This window comes from Ovis aries, chromosome 1 (genome assembly GCF_016772045.2).
Source record: "Ovis aries strain OAR_USU_Benz2616 breed Rambouillet chromosome 1, ARS-UI_Ramb_v3.0, whole genome shotgun sequence".
Lineage (NCBI taxonomy): Eukaryota > Metazoa > Chordata > Mammalia > Artiodactyla > Bovidae > Ovis > Ovis aries.
The window spans coordinates 222,227,390-222,250,466 of record NC_056054.1 but is presented as its reverse complement, the minus strand read 5'-3'; the positions used below and the strand labels follow the sequence as shown (position 1 = coordinate 222,250,466).

The following is a 23,077-nucleotide window of genomic DNA, read 5'->3' as shown; positions in this document are numbered from 1 at the left end:
GAGAAAGAGATTTCATGGGTAGTAAAACTGACAAGAGGCTGAGAGATTCATATACATTTCAAAGGTAGAGAGAAAGAATTTACAATGCAAGATTTCTGAAGCAAATTCTCTAAGAAACTGGAAGTCAGAGGCCCACAGCCAGGAGGAAATTTGTCTAAAACTTTGTCAAGCTGAGGGGAACAGTAAGGCTATCCTTGGTCAAGGCAATGATTTTGAATTTATATTCCAGGTTGTATTAGGTATACTAGTAACATTCGTCTGGCTTTTATCCCTCTTTGACTAAAATTGGGAGCGGTTATCCTTAATAGATGATAGATAGATAATAGATAGATTGATAGATCATTCTCTCTCTCTTATTTTTAGATTATTCTCTTGATATATTTATTTCAAGTATTTTAGAAAGGTGTTTAACACTGTTAAATACATTTTTATAGTTTATTATCCAGAGACTTCTTTGATAAATCCCCTCTGCTCCTGCTTTTTCTCCCTAAACATTGAAGGAAATCAAAACTAACTAGAATGTCTAACTCAGAAAAGCAAGGTAATATAGTAATTGCCTCAAGCAAAAGACTTCTACAAATGCTTCTAAGGAGAAAAGCAAGTCTTTATATTCACCTACTTAGTTTAATAATCATTATGTAATTAATCCTAGTAGCATCTCTTTCTGAACCTGGCAAGAATGACTACTTGTCCATATTTTTGAGAGTTCGCAAAACAGTCAATACTTTTAAAATGTAAAGTACGATGGGAAACAGAAATTAAAAGTCTGATTAGTCATCTTGCATCTGAATTGTTATTATTACTTAGTGTCAAGTAACAAATTGTGTGTATCGTGTTAGTCACTCAGTCATGTCAGACTTTGCGATGACACAGACTGTATCCTGCCAAACTCCTCTATCTATGGAATTCTTCAGGTAAGAATACTAGAATGGGTCCCCATTCCCTTCTCCAGGGGATCTTCCCAACCCAGGAACTGAACCTGGGTCTCCTGCATTGCAGGCAGATTCTTCACCCATTTGAGCCACCAGGGAAATGGAAGCAAATTTTGGGTTAGCTCAAACAAAAGGATGATCTTCAGTAATAACTGCAGTTAACGAACTGTAAAATATTCTATGTATCTCATGTACTCTTTCTTATTTTTCAGACATCCTCTCAGAGTATATATTTATAATAAAAATAGACATCTTGAAAGGATACCTTTCTGGTGTGGAGGCCATTGAAAAAACTGTGTGTGCCAAATTTATTTTATGCATTCAGTAATATCTGCTATAGTTCCTTGTTCAGAGGAAAACAATTAGGTCCTCAGATATCAATAATAAATACATTTCTTTCTCATGTTAAATTGCAAGTTTTATAGTTATCTGCTTGTGAGTACTAAAACAGTATGAATATTGCCGCGCCCCACCCCCCCAACTTGCTGAAATCAGAATCACCTGAGAAACTTAAAAATACTGATGAGGAGATTCCACTCCAAGAGTCTCAAATGTAGTCAAGGTTGAAATTTGAGAATCATTTAATTAAATATCCAAATATCAATGTGAAATTACCTACTATACATATCCACAATTCTATCTCATCACCTCTTCTGTGCTAAAACTCAAGTACATCAGTCCTGTTCAGTCACTCAGTCGTGTCTGACTCCTTGCGACCCCATGAACCACACAGCACGCCAGGCCTCTCTGTCCATCACCAACTCCTGGAGTCCACCCAAACCCATGTCCATTGAGTCAGTGATGCCAACCAACTATCTCATCCTCTGTCGTCCCCTTCTCCTGCCCTCAATCTTTCCCAGCATCAGGCTCTTTTCAAATGAGTCAGCTCTTCACATCAGGTGGCCAAAGGATTCGAGTTTCAGCCTCAGCATCAGTCCTTCCAATGAACACCCAGGACTGATCTCCTTTAGGATGGACTGGTTGGATCTCCTTGCAGTCCAAGGGACTCTCAAGAGTCTTCTCCAACACCACAGTTCAAAAGCATCAATTCTTCGGCAATCAGCTTTCTTCACAGTCCAACTCTCACATCCATACATGACCACTGGATAAAGCATAGCTTTGACTAGACGGACTTTTGTTGACAAAGTAGTGTCTCTGCTTTTTAATATGCTGTCTAGGTTGGTCATAACTTTTCTTCCAAGGAGTAAGCGTCTTTTAATTTCATGGCTGCAATCACCATCTGCAGTGATTTTAGAGCCCAGAAAAATAGTCAGCCACTGTTTCCACTGTTTCCCGATCTATTTCCCATGAAGTGATGGGACCAGACACCATGATCTTCGTTTTCTGAATGTTGAGCTTTAAGCCAACTTTTTCACTCTCCTCTTTCACTTTCATCAAGAGGCTCTTTAGTTCCTCTTCATTTTCTGCCATAAGGGTGGTGTCATCCGCATCTCTGAGGTTATTGATATTTCTCCCAGCAATCTTGATTTCAGCTTGTGCTTCCTCCAGCCCAACGTTTCTCACGATGTACTCTGCATATAAGTTAAATAAGCAGGATGACAATATACAGCCTTGACGTACTCCTTTTCCTATTCGGAACCTGTCTGTTGTTCCATGTCCAGTTCTAACTGATGCTTCTTGACCTGCATACATAGGATAGTTTATTTGGATAAATTCAGTGAAGGGTTTCCTCCTACACAAACCTCCCTCAATCTTTTTCTTCTACTTTTGTCATGTTTCTTCCTGGGTCTCAGAGGACTCACAATGTAATTTTCCTGCTACACAATGGAACTAAGCTCAGCTGTGTCTCATCCTTCCATCCATTCACTCAGTCAGCAAGCATCCACCCAGTGATGGTACTTGGCAAACAGTTCCCAGCTGGGAATCTAGAGATGGATCTGATAACATCAAGGCACTGGCAGTTAATTGCCATAGAAACTTGGATTTTTTTCACCTTTCAGGGTAACCATAAAGAATTAAACTAGGCTAAGAAAATGGGTTATGTCTGGAAAATAAGCCAGTCTTTTGTGGGCGGAGTTTTATGTGGTGTGTGCGTGGTTATTTGTGTTAACATTCACTTCTCAAATCATTCTTTCACTCCTACTGCTTTATTATCTCATCAGTTGGTGACTCTAATGATGAGATTTTGCATCAGGTAAAAGACAGAGCAAGGCAAACTAAACTCATGGATAAGAGTTTCTGAATAAGTCAAGTGATATTCTAGCTAAAATTCAAGAATGAAGCAGTTGGTTGTCCAAGGTAGGACAAAGTGGACCATGGTATCTTTTCTTATGACTGTGACTAGTCATATAAGAAAATTTACAGGTATTCTATAAACATCAGTTATGTTTTATTCATTATTACTCTCATCAAGAGAACTTTTAAAGGTCCTCAATGCTGTTGAACAGGCATCATTTAGTTATTTCATAAATAAGAGGGTTCTACATCAAAATGACACTCAACTGATTCAGAAAAACATAATAGATCCTAGGAGAATAGCACCTGAAACCAAGATGGTGGTTATATAATGGAAAACCAGGATATTTGGCTATCTTATGTGTGACTTTTTTATTCATCTCAAGATGAGGGAAGAAATATAAAATAAAATGTCCATTTATATCACCACTGAAACGAATTAACTTGGCATGTATAACAACTCTTTTTGATCAGCTGAAGTTGATAAATACCATGATCTTTGAGTGACACACTGAGTCAGGACTGCAGATCTATATTCATTGGATCTAACTAGAGATACTTATGACCAATGAATAATGAGATTTGCTTCTGCTGACAGTCTACAGACTGATAGACTCACTTTATACTGAGTACTAGTTTTCACTTCTTAATTAGCATAATCAACAATACTGCCCTGGGCTTCCTTGGTAGTTCAGTGGTAAAGAATCCACCTGTCAATCCAGCAGATACGGGCCTGATCCAGGAATAACTCACATGCCTAAGAGCAACTAAGCCTGTGTACCACGACTACTGAGCCTGTGCTCCAGAGCCTGGGAACCACAACTACTGAGCCCATGTGCCACAACTATTGAAGTGCATGTGCCCTAGAGCCTGTGTTCCACAGGAGAAGCCATGACAATGAGAGGCCTGTGCACTGCAAAGAAGAGTAGCCCCCATATGCCACAACTAGAGGAAAGCCTGCACAACAACGAAGACCCAGAACAGCCTGAAAAAAAAAATAAAATTGTAAAGAAAAAAGAAAAAAAGAGATAAGAAAAAAGAAAAAAAGAGATAATGGCCATTTAAGACAAAAACAGCAAAACAAAACAAAAACAGGGCTGCTCTTTCCTGGGATTTGAAATCCCCTGACATCTTCCCTTTAATGAAAGACCATGAATTTATTCATGAGATGTGTTCCCTTGTCATGAAAGTTAGTAAGTGCAAATTTGTAATTTTGAAAATTATTAAAACAATATGATTTATCTGAAATATATAATCATTTCTTTTTTGAAATTGAACAATTTCTTTACTAAAATCCTGATATATCTGGGTCCAGTCAAGGGATATTTCAGATAGTACATAATTTTTGAATTACAGGAATTTACATGTGGACATGTTTGGGAGAGTTGAGGAGTGAGGATGTGAGAAAGAAAAAAGTTGAAAGAACAGGAGTATAATTTGAGGACTATAAGCATATACATCTTTAAAAAATTCGAAATATACGTAATTATATTTTTTTACATTTTGTCTTTTGGTTGTGACATTTTGTTTCTATCATTAGGTGATTCCAACTGACCATGCTTCTTATTTTAAGATTCTCTTAAATAAATTCTCTTGCCTTCATATAAAAGAAAAACCAAAGAAGCCAATTACTTTGTTTGTTTTAATATACCATATTAACATTAAACACATAAATTAGTTAAAAGGAAATAATATTGTAAATCACAGTATGTAATGTTTCAAGACCTCCCACCCACTTTTTAAAAATATCTTTTATCAGTGGTAATAAAAATAAATTGGAGATAGGAAACAGAACTGAGATACGTTTTAAGGAAATAATTTCTTAAAGTTATTCAGGAAAGAAAGAGTTTGAAGCTGCAAATTGTTTTAATATGCATATAATTAATTGTCATACTTTATAATGTGAACTTTAATTAAACTTGTTCTAGCCATTTGGGTTTTGAAATGCTAGGTACAATACTAAGTGAAAGAAGAGAGGAATCAATTTTATCCTTTTGACATTTTTGTTTTATACATAATAGCTTTCTTACCAGGAGTGTAAGAGAGCCAATGATAGTTTTGCCTTGATCTACAGGAAAACGAACGTTCTGTAAAAGGTAAATCTATTGATTAGAGACCTGCACAGCTTTCTTTCTTGCTAGTGTAATCGTTAAATTGATTTTTCCAATCCATCATGTAATTGTTCCAGCGATGGAATCCTGCTTTCCATTCTCGTTCTACTTCATCAATATTTCCTGTAAAACATGAAGTGAGTTGTGTTAATCTACATTTCAATTTCTGTTTATGTTAATTAAAAAATAATTTTGATTGCAGATACCATTTTCTCCTAGTACACTGCACAGTGATCTTTTAATTCATTATTTATTATCAACTTCCTTCACTACATGAAAAAACTGTAATAAAATTGTAAATGTACTATGTGAAAATGAAAATAATATATACTTACAAGATGTATTCAACATAACATGCAACACACATGAGTTTGTATATTATGTCAAATTACGTTACATATTTTTTCTTTAGTTTCTGAGAAGATACATAAATTTTATTTTCTAGACTCCCCTAAGCATAGCAAAAATCTCACTTAATGCATCTATTTTACATATATAATTATATAGCAGATTATTATTTCTGATGAAAATATTTATATATAAATATTTATTATTAATGCTTTAGGGGAATTTTGTAGTTGGTATTCTACATAGATTTTACATTCTTTCTGTATCAATATATTTTCATTACACACAAAGCCTAATCATTGAAGAGTTTATTAAAAATAGTGTAATATGGAAGTTTATTTACTGCTTTGAAAATTAGAAAGATGACCAAGAAAATCTCTGTTTTCCAGTAGTTTGCAAAGTGTATGTATTTGTCAGGGGAGAGGAGTGTTTCTACCAGAAATAATATGAGACAATGAACCAAAAAGGATTTATGTAATACAAAAAACTTGAAATCTTGAATCATTTGAAAAGTGTATTATATTAAAGAATAAAGACTGTAAACAATATAAGCTCTTAAATTACAAGCTTTTAAAATCAAGTATTTAAGTTCCTAATATAAATAGATGTAATAAAGCCAGAAGATAGTTTATTCAAATCTATGAGTATTTAATATATTGGTAGTACTCTCATGTCTTAAGCTTTTAGGAGGTTTTGTCAGGAGATAGCACTGGTCATAGCAAACAATCTCTTCCAATAACACAAGAGAACATTCTACAAATGGACATTACCAGACAGTCAATACCAAAATCAGACTGATTATTTTCTTTGTAGCCATAAATGGAGAAGCTCCATATAATCTACAAAAACAAGACTGTGAGCTGACTGGGGCTTAGACTATGAACTTCTTATTACCAAATTAAGACTTAAATTGAAGAAAGTAGGGGAAACCACTAAGCCATTCAAGTATGACTTAAATCAAATACCTTATGATTATGCAGTGGAAGTGACAAAAAGATCCAAGGGATTAGATCTGATAGACAGAGTGCCTGAAGAACTATGGACAGAGGTTCATGACATTGTATAGGAGGCAGTGATCAAGACCATCCCCAAGAAAAAGAAATGCAAAAGGCAAAATATTTGTCTAAGGAGGGCTTATAAATAGGTGAGAAAAGAAGAGAAGTGAAAAGCAAAAGAGAAAAGGTTAGGTACACCCATTTGAATGCAGAGTTCCAAAGAATAGCAAGGAGAGACAAGAAAGCCTTCCTCAGTGATCAATGCAAAGAAATAGAGGAAAACAAAAGAATGAGAAAGACTAGAAATCTTTTGAAGACAATAAGAGATACCAATAGAACATCTCATGCAAAGATAGGCACATAAAAAAGACAGAAATAGTATGGACCTAACAGAAGCAGAACATATTAAGAAAGATTGCAAGAATACACAGAACTATATAAAAAATATCTTCATGACCCAGATAACCACGATGGTGTGGTCACTCACCTAGAGCCAGACATCCTGGAATGTGAAGTCAAGTGGGCTTTAGGAAGAAGCATCATTACAAGCAAAGCTAGTGAAGGTGATGGAATTCCAGTTGAGCTATTTCAAATCCTAAAAGATGATGCTATGAAATGGCTGCACTAAATATGCCAGCAAATTGGAAAGCTCAGCAGTAGTCACAGGACTAGAAAAGGTCAGGTTTCATTCCAATCCCAAAGAAAGGCAATGCCAAAGAATGTTCAAACTATCGCACAATTGCACTCTTCTCACACGCTACCAAAGTAATGCTCAAAATTCTCCAAGTCAGGCTTCAACTGTATGTGAACTGTGATATTCCAGATGTTCAAGCTGGATTTAGAAAAGGCAGAGGAACCAATATCAAATTGCCCACATCTGTTGAATCATTGAAAAAGCAAGAGAATTCCAGAAAAACATCAGCTTCTGCTTTATTGACTATACTAAAGCCTTTGACTGTGTGGATCACAGCAAACTGCGGAAAATTCTTAAAGAGATGGGAATACCAGCCCACCTGATTTGCCTCCTGAGAAATCTGTATGCAAATCAAGAGGCAACAGTTAGAACTGGACATGGAACAACAGACTGGTTCCAAATAGGGAAAGGAGTACGTCAAGACTGAATATTGTCAACCTGCTTATTTAATTTATATGCATATCATGAGAAATGCCTGGCTGGAAGAAGCACTAGCTGCAATCAAGACTACCAGGAGAAATATCAATAACCTCAGATATGCAGATGACACTACCCTTATAGCAGAAGTGAAGAGTGACTAAAGAGCCTCTTGATGAAAGTGAAAGAGGGGAACAAAGAAGTTGGCTTAAAACTCAACATTCAAAAAACTAAGATCATGGCATCTGGATCTATGGCAAATAGATGGAGAAACAATGCAAAGAGTTACAGACTTTATTTTCTTGGGCTCCAAAATCACTGCAGATGGTGACTGTAGCCATGAAGAAAAGATGCTTACTCCTTAGGAAAAAAGCTGTGACCAACCCAGACAGCATATTAAAAACAGAAAATATTATTTTGCTGTCATAGGTCCATCCAGTCAAAGCTATGGTTTTCCAATAGTCATGTATGGATGCGAGAACTGGACTATACAGAAAGCTGAGTGCAAAAGAATTGATGTTTTTGAACTGTGGTGTTTTAGAAGACCCTTGAGAGTCCCTTGAACTGCAAAGATATCCAACCAGTCCATCCTAAAGGAAATCAGTCCTGAATGTTCATTGGAAGGACTGATGCTGAAGCTGAAACTCCAATACTTTGGGCACCTGAAATGAAGAACTGACTCATTGGAAAAGACACTGATACTTGGAAAGACTGAAGGCAGGAGGAGAAGGGGATGACAGAGGATGAGATGGTTGGATGGCATCACTGACTCGATGGACATGAGTTTGAGCAAGCTCTAGCTGTTGGTGATGGACAGAGAAACCTGGCGTACTGCAGTCCATGGGGTCACAAAGAGTCGGACATGACTGAGCGACTGAACTGAACTGAATAAAGCTAGAAGATGGTTTATTTAAATCTATAGGTATTTTATATCTGTGTAGTTCTGTCACTTTTTAAGTCTTTAGGATGATGAGCTATAGTCATTAAATTAAAAACAAAGTTTTAAGTTATTTCACCTATTGTGAAAATAAAAACTGACAATTTTTATTATCTATTTTTGAGTTAGGAATTTTTTGAAATGAATTATAACTTTGTAAGGTGTTAATTAGGAGAAGAATGTTCATGTGATTTCATACTATATTATAATGTATACATAAAAATGTCTTCATATTATTAACAATGGAGCACATTCAGTGATTTGCTTTTTGTTAAATGAAAATCAAAATATTTAATGCCATTATGAGATCCCCTGTAATTTAAGATATATTTAGGTTTGAAATGTTCACAGTGCTTGGACATTGTACAAATATTTGTGAGTTTATATTTGAGTTTATAGGACAAAAATATCCTATTTTTATGTAAAATGCCTTTGAAAAGGTCAATGGCTATAATTTTTCGTGAATAAAAGAACTTTTCTAAAGAATCAAAAAACAGTAAATGTGGAAGAAAGATATTAAATATCCTACCAAATGATTCACTCTTCTGTTCTTTTTTATGATAATTAAATGCTGTTTTAAAATTATTTACACAAAATAAGGTTAGAAACGACAAAACTTTTTCTATAACAAATAAATGACTGGTTTAGAAATGACAAAACTTTTGGTATAACAAATAAATGACTGGTAATTTAGCATTTAGATGATGAATTTTAATATTTATAGAAAAGGTCTTATATCTGATTTTCTTCAGGGAATTATATAAAATCCATTGATTCATATAAACATAAATTTATTTCTTCTTGTGTCATAATCAAATATCTATACAATTTACTTACTAAAAGTTTACTTTCTAATGTTAAAATGCTCTATAAATCTGATTACATTTTCCCTTTAGAATTACTGAATATTGATTGAGACAATACAGTACAAAACATTTAATTATTTTCTAACAGAATTTAAAGGAACCGAATACACTCTAATGAAAAGACAATAAAAAAAAAAAACACACACACACACACCTTAGTCCTATGTTATAAATTGTAATGAAAATTAGAACTTTTTTCTCCTCCCCTCCTTATTTTTCCTCCAAAACTGGAATGTTTGTACTTAAGTGGCTATAGATTTATCATCATCATTGTGATGTAGTTCTATCTGTTTTGTAGTTACCAGGGTACTGCACTGTGAAATAACAAAAAGAACATCAATATAGGCTTTGGAGTGACATGTGTTGAAATTCCAACTTGACCAATTATGATATTAGTATAAAATAAATTAACTTTTCAAATTAATTTTCCAACTGTAAATGGAGTTGGTAATCCCTATTTTGCAGTGTTGCCATGAGGGATAATTGAGATGGTGTGTACATTTTGAAATTAAACTATATGCATCTTTGGGGAGCTCTGGAAATGAACTTACTGCCTTTGTTACAAAAATTCATTCCTAACTTTGCTCTTTATTGAATCAGTGTAGAACTAGATTAATACCAGTAATTTAAAAACACACTTATACAACTTTTTCAGGATTTTTATGATTTTTGTTTTGCCCACATTATGTTTCATTTGGGGGAAGGTCAGCAGTCTTCCCTATAGAAACAAGGATAATAATTAAACTATTTTTTGTCTTGTCAGTTAAAGAAGGGTGAGCTAAGTCTAACTAGCCAAGTCTGAGGAGTTAGGACAGAACATAAGAGAAGTTACTGTTATTTTTAACCCAGATGAAGGTAGAAGACATTAATTATATTGATACTGAACATTACAATAAAAAATAACATATTTCCTGTGCTTTAAGAGATCATAAAAATATCTTTCTGTTCCCTTTACTTGCTTATCTTTCAGTTTTTCAATCAGTTATTAAAATTGCAAAAGAATTCATAATTCTTTATGGAGTAAATCATAAACTTACTAATTTCCCTGTTATAGTTTGAGGTGTGTGGTGAGATAGAGTGAACTACAATAAACTCGTCAGGAAGATCTACTGGAGAAGGGATAGGTACCCACTCTTGGTATTCTTGGACACCCTGGTGGCTCAGCTGGTAAAGAATCTATCTGCAATGGGGGAGACTGGGGTTCATTCCATGGGTTGGAAAGGCTATTCTGGCCTGGAGAATTCCATGTGGATTTTATAGTTTATGGAGTCGCTAAGTGTCGGACACATTGAGCAATTTTCAGTTTCATGATGACTCAGGCTGGGTTGTGTGAAGACTTCTTATGCTTTTACAGTGAAATAAATAGAAAGTTACTTTGATCATCAAATAACTCGAAGTCTTAAGAGGAGACTCTACACATGGACATCACCAGATGGTCAACACAGAAATCAGATTGATTATATTCTTTGCAGAAAGATGGAGAAGCTCTATACAGACAGCAAAAACAAGACCAGGAGTTGACTGTGGCTTGGATCATGAACTCCTTATTGCCATATTCAAGAGTGAAATTGAAGAAAGTGAAGAAACCCACTAGACCATTCAGGTATGACATGAATCAAATCCCTTATGATTACACAGTGGAAGTGAGAAGTAGATTTAAGGGTCTAGATCTGAGAGACAGAGTGCCTGATGAACTGTGGATGGAGGTACGTAAAATTATACAGGAGACAGGAATCAAGATCATCCTTAAGAAAAAGAAATGCAAAAAAAGCAAAATGACTGTCTGAGGAGGCCTTACAAATAGCTGTGAAAAGAAAAGATGTGAAAAGCAAAAGAGAAAAGGAAAGATATACCCATCTGAATGCAGAGTTCCAAAGAATAGCACGGAGAGATAAGAAAGACTTCCTCAGCAAACAATGCAAAGAAATAGAGGAAAACAATATAATGGGAAAGACTAGAGATCTCTTCAAGAAAATTAGAGATACCAAAGGAACAATTCATGCAAAGATGGGCTCAATAAAGGACAGAAATGGTAGAGACCTAACAGAAGCAGAAGATATTAAGAAGAGGTGGCAAGAATACACAGAGAACTGTACAAAAAAGATCTTCATGACCCAGATAATCATTATGGTGTGATCACTAATCTAGAATCAGACATCCTAGAATGTGAAGTCAAGTGGATCTTGGAAAGTATCACTACGAACAAAGCTAGTGGAGGTGATGGAATTCCAGTTGAGTTATTTTAAATCCTGAAAGATGACGCTGTGAAAGTGCGGCACTCAATATGCCAGCAAATTTGGAAAACTCAGCAGTGGCCACAGGACTGGAAAAAGGCAGTTTTCATTCCAATCCCAAAGAAAGGCAATGCCAAAGAATGCTCAAACTACTGTTCAATTTCACTCATCTCACACACTACTAAAGTAATGCTCAAAATTTTCCAAGCCAGGCTTCAGCAATACGTGAACTGTGAACTTCCAGACATTCAAGCTGGTTTTAGATAAGGCAGAGAAACCAGAGATTAAATTGCCAACATCCGCTGAATCATCAAAAAAGCAAGAGCGTTCCAGGAAAACATCTATTTCTGCTTTATTGAAAATGCAAAGCCTTTTGACTGTGTGGATCACAGTAAACTGTGGAAAATTCTGAAAGAGATGGGAATACCAGACCACCTGACCTACCTCTTGAGAAACCTATGTGCAGGTCAGGAAGCAACATTTAGAACTGGACATGAAACAACAGAGTAGTTCCAATTAGGAAAAGGAGTATGTCAAGGCTGTATATTGTCACCCTGCTTATTTAACTTATATGCAGAGTACATCATGAGAAATGCTGGGCTGGAGGAAGCACATACTGGAATCAAGATTGCCGGGAGAAATAACAATAACCTCAGATATGTAGATAACACCATCCTTATGGCAGAAAGCGAAGAGGAACTAAAGAGCCTGTTGATGAAAGTGAAAGAGGAGAGTGAAAAAGTTGGCTTAAAGCTGAGCATTCAGAAAACTAAGATCATGGCATCTGGTCCCATCACTTCATGGCAAATAGATGGGGAAACAGTGGAAACCAGTGGCTGACTTTATTTTTCTGGGCTCCAAAATCACTGCAGATGGTGATTGCAGCCATGAAATTAAAAGACGCTTACTCCTTGGAAGGGAAGTTTTGACCAACCTAGACAGCATATTAAAAAGCAGAGGTGTTGTTTTGCCAGCAAAGGTGCATTTAGTCAAGGCTATGTTTTTTTCAGTGGTCGTGTATGGGTGTGAGAGTTGGACTGTGAAGAAAGCTGAGTGCTGAAGAATTGATGCTTTTGAACTGTGGTGTTGGAGAAGACTCTTGAGAGTCCCTTGGACTGCAAGGAGATCCAACCAGTCCATCCTAAAGGAGATGAGTCCTGGGTGTTCATTGGAAGGACTGATGCTGAGGCTGAAACTCGAAACCTTTGGCCATCTGATGTGAAGAGCTGACTCATTTGAAAAGACCCTGATGCTGGCAAAGATTGAGGGCAGGAGCAGAAGGGGACGACAGAAGATGAGCTGGTTGGATGGCATCACCAACTTGATGGGCATGGGTTTGGGTAGACTCTAGGAGTTGGTGATGGACAGGGAGGCCTGGCATGATGTGGTTCTCAGGGTCAAAAAGAGTTAGACACAACTGAGAGACTGGACTGAACTGAACTTACTTTGTTTTGCTTTTAACAAGGCATGGAACAGTCAAATATGAAAAAATGCTTGATATTTTTCCTTCAAACTACCTTTTCACTATATCATTTTTGTTTGCATTCTTGCTAACTAATTAGCCAGTAGCAGAATATGAGATTCCAGTGTTACCAATCAGAATTTTTTTTAGTTGTATCAAACAGTATTTCATGATTTATTCAAAGGCAAAAGGAGGAATAAATGAATCTGATTTTTTTTTAATCTGAGAAGATGCGAAGGTCAATTTTTTCTCTATATATGAATTTGTTTCCTCAATTTTAATGAATAATATTGATATTTCATCAACATTGAATGGGTCATTTCCCTACTTCCGTTTCTTCTGATTATGGTATATTGTAGTTATATTCTTAGCAAAATAATCTGAATTTGTTAACAGTTGAAACAAATAGTGTATTTTATTTCTTGCAGGTACTTGCAATAAGAGCATAGGTGTGTGCTGAAATATAGTCTGAAGTTAAGTGTTAGAATTTGTGTGTTGAACAAATCCTAAGGATCGTTTTCCGAGCATATTTACTACTCAGATGTAAATACCTGCTCAGAAGGTACTTATGATTATTGTACTTCCATTGTGAGTGAAATAAACATTTCTCCTTTTAAGAAGTCTTGTTCATGAAAAGATGCTCAACATCACTCATTATTAGAGAAATGCAAATCAAAACCACAATGAGGTACCACTTCACACCAGTCAGAATGGCTGCGACTCAAAAATCTGCAAGCAATAAATGCTGGAGAGGGTGTGGAGAAAAGGGAACCCTCCTACACTGTTGGTGGGAATGCAAACTAGTACAGCCACTATGGAGAACAGTCTGGAGATTCCTTAAAAAATTGCAAATAGAACTACCTTATGACCAAGCAATCCCACTGCTGGGCATACACACAGAGGAAACCAGAACTGAAAGAGACACATGTACCCCAATGTTCATCGCAGCACTGTTTATAATAGCCAGGACATGGAAACAACCTAGATGTCCATCAGCAGATGAATGGATAAGAAAGCAGTGGTACATATACACAATGGAGTATTACTCAGCCGTTAAAAAGAATTCATTTGAATCAGTTCTGATGAGATGGATGAAACTGGAGCCAATTATACAGAGTGAAGTAAGCCAGAAAGAAAAACACCAATACAGTATACTAACACATATATATGGAATTTAGGAAGATGGCAATGACGACCCTGTATGCAAGACAGGAGAAAAGACACAGCTGTGTATAACGGACTTTTGGACTCAGAGGGAGAGGGAGAGGATGGGATGATTTGGGAGAATGGGAATTCTAACATGTATACTATCATGTAAGAATTGAATCGCCAGTCCATGTCTGACGCAGGGTTCAGCATGCTTGGGGCTGGTGCATGGGGATGACCCAGAGAGATGTTGTGGGGAGGGAGGTGGGAGGGGGTTCATGTTTGGGAACACATGTAAGAATTAAAGATTTTAAAATTTAAAAAATAAATAAATAAATAAATAAATAAATTTTAAAAAAAAGAAGTCTTGTTCAGTGTTTTTTTTTTTTTTTTTTGAAATTTTCCCTTGCTTGTGAAGTTTACTTGCTTTTAAAAAACCAAAAGGAGTATTTCCATAAAATCTTCAGCCCAGGTCATCTGAAGAACCCAATTTTCAGAATACTGAAAAGTAAAATGTTTAAAGTTTTATGACTAGAAAAATATAAAGTATAATAAGAACATATCTTCTTAATATTTAAATCCCTCTACATTATTTGCTTATGAAACCCAAAGGCATGACATTTTATTTATTTATTTATTTTTGTTAAAGCTTTTCAAGACATGACATTTTAAACTAATTATGTTCATTTAAGTATAAATATTATTATTACTACATTGTTGACATTATAACAATTATGTCATACATTTACTTTAAAATTTATTAAATATATTTCATAAAACTCCTTTTGGGTGATTATATGAAAAAAATAAATAAATATAAAATCTGTTTTCAAGACATATTGGAAGTATCCCAGAGTGAGATATGTATTTCCATACAGCTCAGTGTTCTTTACATTAGGAAGTCATTCAGCCCTGTGTAGGAAAGAGCAGCATTTAGCCAAAAACATAGGAATTGGTTTATTCAACTGCTTTATAGAAGTTGGGTATTTAGAGATAGAGATTTTGAAGTACATCTTCAAAGTTTACTGATATTAAAATTTTAATTTATCCACAAATACACTACAGTAGGGGTTTTCCAGGTGGCACTAGTGGTAAAGAGCCCACCAGCCAATGGAAGCTGGAGATTTAAGAGACACAGGTCTGATACGTAGGTTGGGAAGATCCCCTGAAGGAGGACATGGCAACCCACTCCAGTATTCTTGCCTGGAGAATCCCACGGACAGAGGAACTTGGCAGGCTACAGTCCATAGGGTCGCAAAGAGTTGGACACAACTGAAACGACTTAGCACACACTCACGCACACTGCAATAGACCACATGTGCTTGAACCTGAACGACTAAGTTGATTTTATAATAAATTAGTCGTTTAAAAATTTCCCTTACTCTCAGCTTATTTTGCTTCAAATTATGATCCTACCATTTCAAAATACTGATATTTTAAGTAAAGATTGAGAATATATAATCTGTGATATGTTAAATGGTACCTCTTCTAGTCTCCTGGCAGATTATGCATGTTACCTCATTGCTATTCACACCCAGAGGACACAAGGGCAGCACTGTAGCTCTGCCAAGGGATGCAGAAGCCTATCTCTGATGTATATTGTGTCACAGAACATTTGGGAGTACACAGAGCACTGGTCTATAAGTAGTGCTTCCCAAACAGGTGGAGTCTGTAATTATAATTTTGGTGAGTAATGTCTGAGAAAATAAAAAAGCATATTAAACAATCAAATACAACTCTGAAATGTCCCTATTTGCCAGAAACTAACCCTTAACCTCTCTAAAGAAGAAACTAAAACAACTACTATATAGTGATATCTAATATATAGCCTGAAAATTATGGAATATTATGAGAAACAGAAGGGTAAAGTCTAAAGGAACTGGTTAGCAGTATGTCCAGTTGTCGAAAGTAAATTACTTTTATTTGAAAAATATAGAAAATAGACTTGAGGAGCCACATCAGTTATAAAGAACTGGGCATTAAAAACACAAAACAAACAAACAAACAAAAAAGGCAATGAATTGCATATGTATGTCATTTTTCTCAGAGCATATGCAATCACTCAAGTTGATGGTTTGAGCTTAGTTAAATATTTTACTAGTGAATTTTGAAATAATTAGATTATCTGAACCATTTTCCTAATGTTTCCTTATATAAATCTAAGTAATCACTTTCTGAAGCATAGCTAACTAAATTACTACTTGTTTATTATGTTATATAATGTATGTCTCTGGTCTTAAATATTTCCAAGCTCAGAATATTTAGAAATATTTGGATAATGTTTTTAAATATATAAATGCTCGAGATTTTCCCCCCTTAAAAATCAGTCAATGTATCACTAAATTTGTTTTTGCCTTTTTTGGATTATCAATTGTATTTAGTTTTATATCAGTTCAATTTTTCAGCTTTATAAGTTGTTTATTTTATATATTTACTTTTATCAATTTCTATTAAATAATTCCACAAAAATTTGCTGAATAACAAGATCACCCTTAATTCCAGTATTAGGTTTCATTTTCTTCTAGAGAAATGTCTGGTTTTACTTTCTTTAAATAATGTACACAGTGGAATCAATTAATGTAAAGTTGCAGATGAACATTATCACTCTGCCCTAGATTGTGTAACTTTTTCCTCTTTTACATAGCCCACAACTAATTATTTAACCAAATACTAACAGAACCAAAAAAGTAACACATACCTGTAATTTCCAAAACTTTGGGAAAAAATAGTGTCCAGAATCGGCATTGTTGAGCACGTAGTTTGGTATTTACTTTTGGTGACTCCGTATTTAAGGTGAAATACTTTTGTTCATTGCTTTTGAAGACAGGCCATCTTGTACTATTGTTCTGGGTCCCATTCGGATTTCTAAAAAAAATAGAGATAGTTCTATTGAAGTCACTGATAGATTAATATATATGTGTGTATGTGTGTGTGTGTGTGTGTGTATACACACACATACATAATGTTCTCAGAAATCAATAAGAGCTTCTAAAAAGTCAGAAAATGTGAATTTGCTTGATAATGTCAAGCATTAAAGAACTAGTTGAATGTTTTCAGTACCTTGAAGCACTATGTTAGTTAAAATTGTAGGAATTAAAATTTAAAGAAGAAACTTTTACACATATTTCTGCTTAACATATAGGAAGAAAAATATATTCTATTTTAAAATGTTAATACTTTTTTTACACTTGAACATGTATATCTAAGTTTGGGACTGATTGCTTATTTCCTAAGTATGTAATAACCGTATTACTCTAGGTCTAACTTTTAAGTTGTTCTTTCATTCATATAAATTTGTTCACTGCTTAAAAATCCTTCAATAATCCCCCTGTGAGATCAGATAAATATTAGTGAACATGCCACCCACATTTCCAAGCTTACTTTCAGGTATTCTCTCTGCAGGCCAGCCAACACAAGTTAGGGACCCTTTCTTAGTGATTTCTTTCTCTATTTCACCTCCTGTCTTTGCCTAGCTATTACTTTTGCCTGGAATTGCTTCATTTCCTAATATCAGGTGTCAAAACCAATTCAGAACCTTCAGATACTGTTTTCATGCTGATGCTTCCCATATTTTCAATCGTGATTTTTAAATCAATAGTGCTTGACTCAATTTTTCAGAAATTTATAATTTTTGATTCATTTACACCTTGTAGGATTCAATAATATATTATTGCCTAGGTCACACAAACAGAAAAGTAAATAATAAACATTCTGGAAGTGACTCTCTGGATAGTTACTGGTAATTCTAAAGATTTCCCTTTAATATATTTGTATGCTACTTTTATGAGTCTGACACTGCTCTAGGCTTTAGAAATACAAATACATATGGAAAACGTATGTATCCATATGAAAACAAAGAACCAACAATATATGGTAGCCTAAATCAAGCATAAACATGACTTGTCAGAAGAGGGAATTACCTGAAGAAATGCAATTTTACATGAAGTAAGGAGAAAAAAAATAAGAAAGTAAACCAGGAAGAAAATTTTGGAAAACTAAAGAAAGGGAGCTGAAATAAAATAGGTAAAAAATTGTGTTCCTCCTAGTTCAAATAGCAATGAAAAAAAAAAGTTGTTTTCTTGGACTCTAAGAGGAGATTCTATTAGAATTATAGCTTTAGGATATTAGTGTTATAGCAATAAGATTTGACAATCTAGGAAAATGGTTTAGACTTTAGTTTGTAGGCATTTACAATTCTTGAAGGATTCTTGGCCAGATGGTTTACTGTAAACATAATAGTTTAGAATTACTAACCTAGAGGTGGTATCTAAAATAACCAAGAAACCTAGAAAGTAGTCACTGAGATTTGTATAAAAAAAAAAAAGATTAAAGTGACAGTCAAATGCAATTCATCGCTTTCTAACTTAAGCACAACCATATAAGAAAATCTCCAGCTGAACTTTTCTGAAAGTATACCACACAAAATTCTTCATCATTAACAACATACCTTCTATATATTATTGACAGAAACTTGGGAGTACTGATAGAACATACATTTTTTTTCTTGCCAAAAGCCTGTGAACCCCTAGAATTTGGAAAGGAAAGCAGGGATTCATCAGCATGGTTATCAGAGGCAGATTTTGCCATCAGGAACTTGTGTTGAATAAGTACCATAAGTTCCTATTTTATCACAGATGCAGACATATTCAACCATGAGTCAAGAGCTATAGAAATAAATAGTTTCGTGATGAACTGGTTGATTTTATGTAGGAACTGGATGATTTAATAAGAATTATTAAAAACCAGAGCTATTCAAGCTAAACCAATATCATAACAGGATTGAACCCTCTTGCTTTAGGGTATTATTTGAAAGAGGTCAGGAAGAAAATTTCTCCAGATCACAGATGGCACACTTGTCTAGGTGAATTATGTAGTTTTTTTCTTTTATTTTAAAGCTTTAGAAACTAACAAGTACAGCTGCTGGAGGCTGGATATTAAACCAGGAGAACCACTGGTCTGATTCGGTACAGCAATTCTTATGTTCCTAAATAGCCTACTTTCCTTCTAATTCTATTCTAATTAACTTATGGCACCGTTTTAACTGCACATTCATTTCTGGCTTCTGCAAATGGTGACTTAAACAGAGCTGACTTTTACTTGAGTTCAAGAGCGAAGCACTAATGGCACTGCCAGTGTTAATTTAACAAACTTTGTCCTATGAAATACCTCATGACATTCCAAATTGTAGTTCAGAGATAATAAAATTCCTTTGCCTATGGATGCAGATATTGTTTTCAAAAAGTGATTGAAATAGCTATTGAAGTGATGAAACATTTTATTTTATAATTTGAAAAAAACCTCCAAAGACTAAAACTTAATGAGATAAACAATTCTCTTCTTATTTGTATAAATTAAAAACTTTTTAAAATGCAATATATTTTCCAGACACAAAATTCTGAAACACTGTGTTGTGCATGTTCAGTCCCTCAGCTACTTTGCTACCCATGACCTGTAGCACACCAGACTCCTCTGTCCAAGGAATTTTCCCAGCAAGAATAATGAAGTGGGTTGCCATTTCCTCCTCCATCTTTCCAACCCAGGGACTGAATTCATATTTCTTGCATCTCCTGCATTGGCAGGCAGATGTTTTTACCACTGAGCCACCTGGGAAACCCTCTGAAACACTAGCTAATTTTAATTTCAAAATTATAAAATAAATTTAAACATCTGACTTTGCCATTTTTAAAAAAATATTTTATATTCCTATTACAAACTAAAGACCTCAAAGTGAAAATATGCAACACTCTCCATCATATAAAGAAATCTCTTCTCTTTATGTTATCAGGTTGGTTTTTTTTTTCTAATTTGTGTTATACAAAAGTAGTCTAAAGATCATTCATTGCACCTTTCCTCTAATGTAAGATTGAAAAATTTTAAGACATGGTTTATTTAACCAAAAATGCAGAATACGCTTGAACAATTGTATTACAGAAAACTGCTTGCTTGTCATTGGTATTTGAACATTTTCTATTCATTTTATGAATAGAATCTTTAAAAATAAATTAATTGACTCAGGGTGCCTGGTATGAAGAACGAGGATATACTCAACTTCATGTATCAAATTTTCTTAGGAATACAAATTCCAATATTGCTTACCCAGTGCTAACACAGGAATTGAGATTCCTTTAAGAATTCAGAGATGGTTATTTCTAACTAAGATATATAGTTCCTTTTTAAGCATTTTGTTTTATATTGAAGCGTAACCAATTAACAATGTTGTGATAGTTTCAGGTGAACACTGAATGGACTCAGCCATACATATTCATGTATTCATTCTCCATCAAATCCATCCAGGCTGCCACACAACACTGAGCAGAGTTCCCTGTGCTATACAGTTATCTTAAAATGAATATATTTTAGTGTTTTTTGTAATCTAGTAAAATGAAGTCATTATTACTAGTTGTAAACTGAAAGGCCACCTGAAATAGTCCACAATCATAAGCAGGCCACAAGGATATAGTATATAGTGGATAATTTCTTATATGCAAACATTCATGGGTTTATATTCTGTCATGTCATGCTTAAATAAAACTATATTTTAATTTAAAGAATAGAAGGGTTATAAAAGAACCTGAATTTAGAGATTAAACCTATTCTTTCATTAAATAATTATCAATTGAGAGCATACTTTGTCAAACTTGTTTGAATCACAGAAGATTCAACAACAACAAAAACAGAAAAAAATTCCTACCTCATACAGTTTTCATTCTTGAGAAAGATAGACAATAATGATAACAATAATAGAGAAATATATAGTATGTTGAATAGTAATAGCTCCTAGAAATGGAAAGTAGGGGTGATAGGAAATCATGAGTATGTTAAGTATGTTTGTATGTGTGGAGGGCAGAGAATAGGGAGTATATAATAATGAATTTGAAAGATACTGTCCAAATTTCCTTGTGAGATAACCTCTAAGTCTTGGAATTTTGCACCATACCTGATAGTTTATACTAACAGGGTGATTCATGTTGTGTACATGATGGCTTTTGCTAATGCAATGACTCAGGGTGGGGCTGCACACACTGATAATCTTAGGGAAGGAACTGACCACCCCTGAAAAACTGCTGCTGCTGCTGCTGCTACTAAGTCCCTTAAGTCATGTCTGACTCTGTGCGATGCCATCGATGGCAGCCCACTAGGCTCTTCTGTCCCTGGGATTCTCCAGGCAAGAATCCTGGAGTGGGTTGCCATTTCAGTGATTAGAGGGTTGGGACTTTGAGCCAACTGATATCAACCTTGAGCTCCAGGAAGAGGAGGGGCCTAAATATTGAGTCGAACCACTTGGCCAATAATTGACTGTGCCATGACTTTCTAATGCAACCCAAATAAAACTAAACTTCAAGGTCAGGTGAGCTTTCTGGGTTGGCAGTTCTCCATGTGCGCGTTACCACAGTTGATGCCATGAAGATGAAGCGTCTCTGAGGATGTTGAAGATTTCTGTTTGGAAGCTTGTTAGTTGTAGATCTTGCTCTCTGTATCTTTTCCTTTGGTTCTGAGCTGTGTTCTTGCTATATTGTGTGTGTGTTAGTCACTCAGTTGTGTCTAACTCTGACTCCATGGATTGTAGCTCACCAGTCTCCTTTGTCCATGGAATTCTCCAGAAAAGAATACTAGAGTGAGCTGCCATATCCTTCTATAGGGGATCTTCATAACCCAGGTATTCCACATTGCAGGCAGATTTTCTTTATCGTCTGAGCCACCAGGGAAGACCTTTGCTAAATTAAAACTGAAAATTGTGATCTTTGGCATTTTTCTAAGGCCAGTGAGTCATTTTAGTGAATTACCAAATCTGAGGGAATGCATGTGGACTTTGAACTCTCAAGTTAGATCTAAATCTTGGGACAAGTTGACAGTCTGAAGGGCTGTGCCTTAACCTTGACTTTGGAAGTTTCTGGGTAGGGAAACTCTGCAATATTTGAAAAGAAACTTAAGTGAAGAGTTGACAGAGGATAAGAGACATTACTTTGCCAACAAAGGTCCATCTAGTCAAGGCTATGGTTTTTCTAGTGGTCATGTATGGATGTGAGAGTTGGACTGTGAAGAAATGTGAGCACCGAAGAACTGATGCTTTTGAACTGTGGTGTTGGATAAGACTATTGAGAGTCCCTTAGACTGTAAGGAGATCCAACCAGTCCATTCTGAAGGAGATCAACCCCGGGATTTCTTTGGAAGGAATGATGCTAAAGCTGAAACTCCAGTACTTTGGCCACCTCATGCGAAGAGTTGACTCATTGGAAAAGACTCTGATGCTTGGAGGGATTGGGGGCAGGAGGGGAAGGGGATGACAGAGGATGAGATGGCTGGATGACATCACCGACTTGATGGACCTGAGTTTGAGTGAACTCTGGGAGTTGGTGATGGACAGGGAGGCCTGGCATGCTGCGATTCATGGGGTCACAAAGAGTCGGACACGACTGAGCGACTGAAATGAGCTGAACTGAAGTGAACTGAACTGAACTGAAGAGTGAGCCATGAAATTGATTTGAGTGAAGAGTATTTTAACAAAAGCAGAAAGCAAAGGCCAGTGAGACAGGTGTGTGCCTGGAGTTTTCCAAGAACCTATATAGGAGGGTGTGACTGAAGTGAAGCCAGTCAGGGAGGAAGGAGTAGAAGGTGATATTATTTATTTACCTGTAGGACCTTATAAACTTTTTACCTCTGCTCTGAGAGAGAGAAGAAGCAATTGGAAGGTTTGCACAAATAAAGGACAAGAAAAGATTATCTCTGAAAACTGACTGC

At 35.4% G+C, this 23,077-nt stretch overlaps 1 protein-coding gene across 1 annotated transcript in view; it reads right to left on the bottom strand.

The window, feature by feature from the left end:
* Positions 1-4,756: 4,756 nt before the first annotated feature.
* The window catches only part of BCHE (butyrylcholinesterase), a 75,716-nt gene continuing 57,395 nt past the window's right edge, over positions 4,757-23,077 (bottom strand). The window contains exons 3-4 of the mRNA XM_004003192.5: positions 17,037-17,203; positions 4,757-5,362 (exon numbers count right to left, since the gene is read on the bottom strand). Coding sequence (XP_004003241.2) covers positions 5,238-5,362; positions 17,037-17,203 — 292 coding nt within the window. The 3' untranslated portion in view covers positions 4,757-5,237. The remainder of the gene's footprint in view (positions 5,363-17,036; positions 17,204-23,077) is intronic.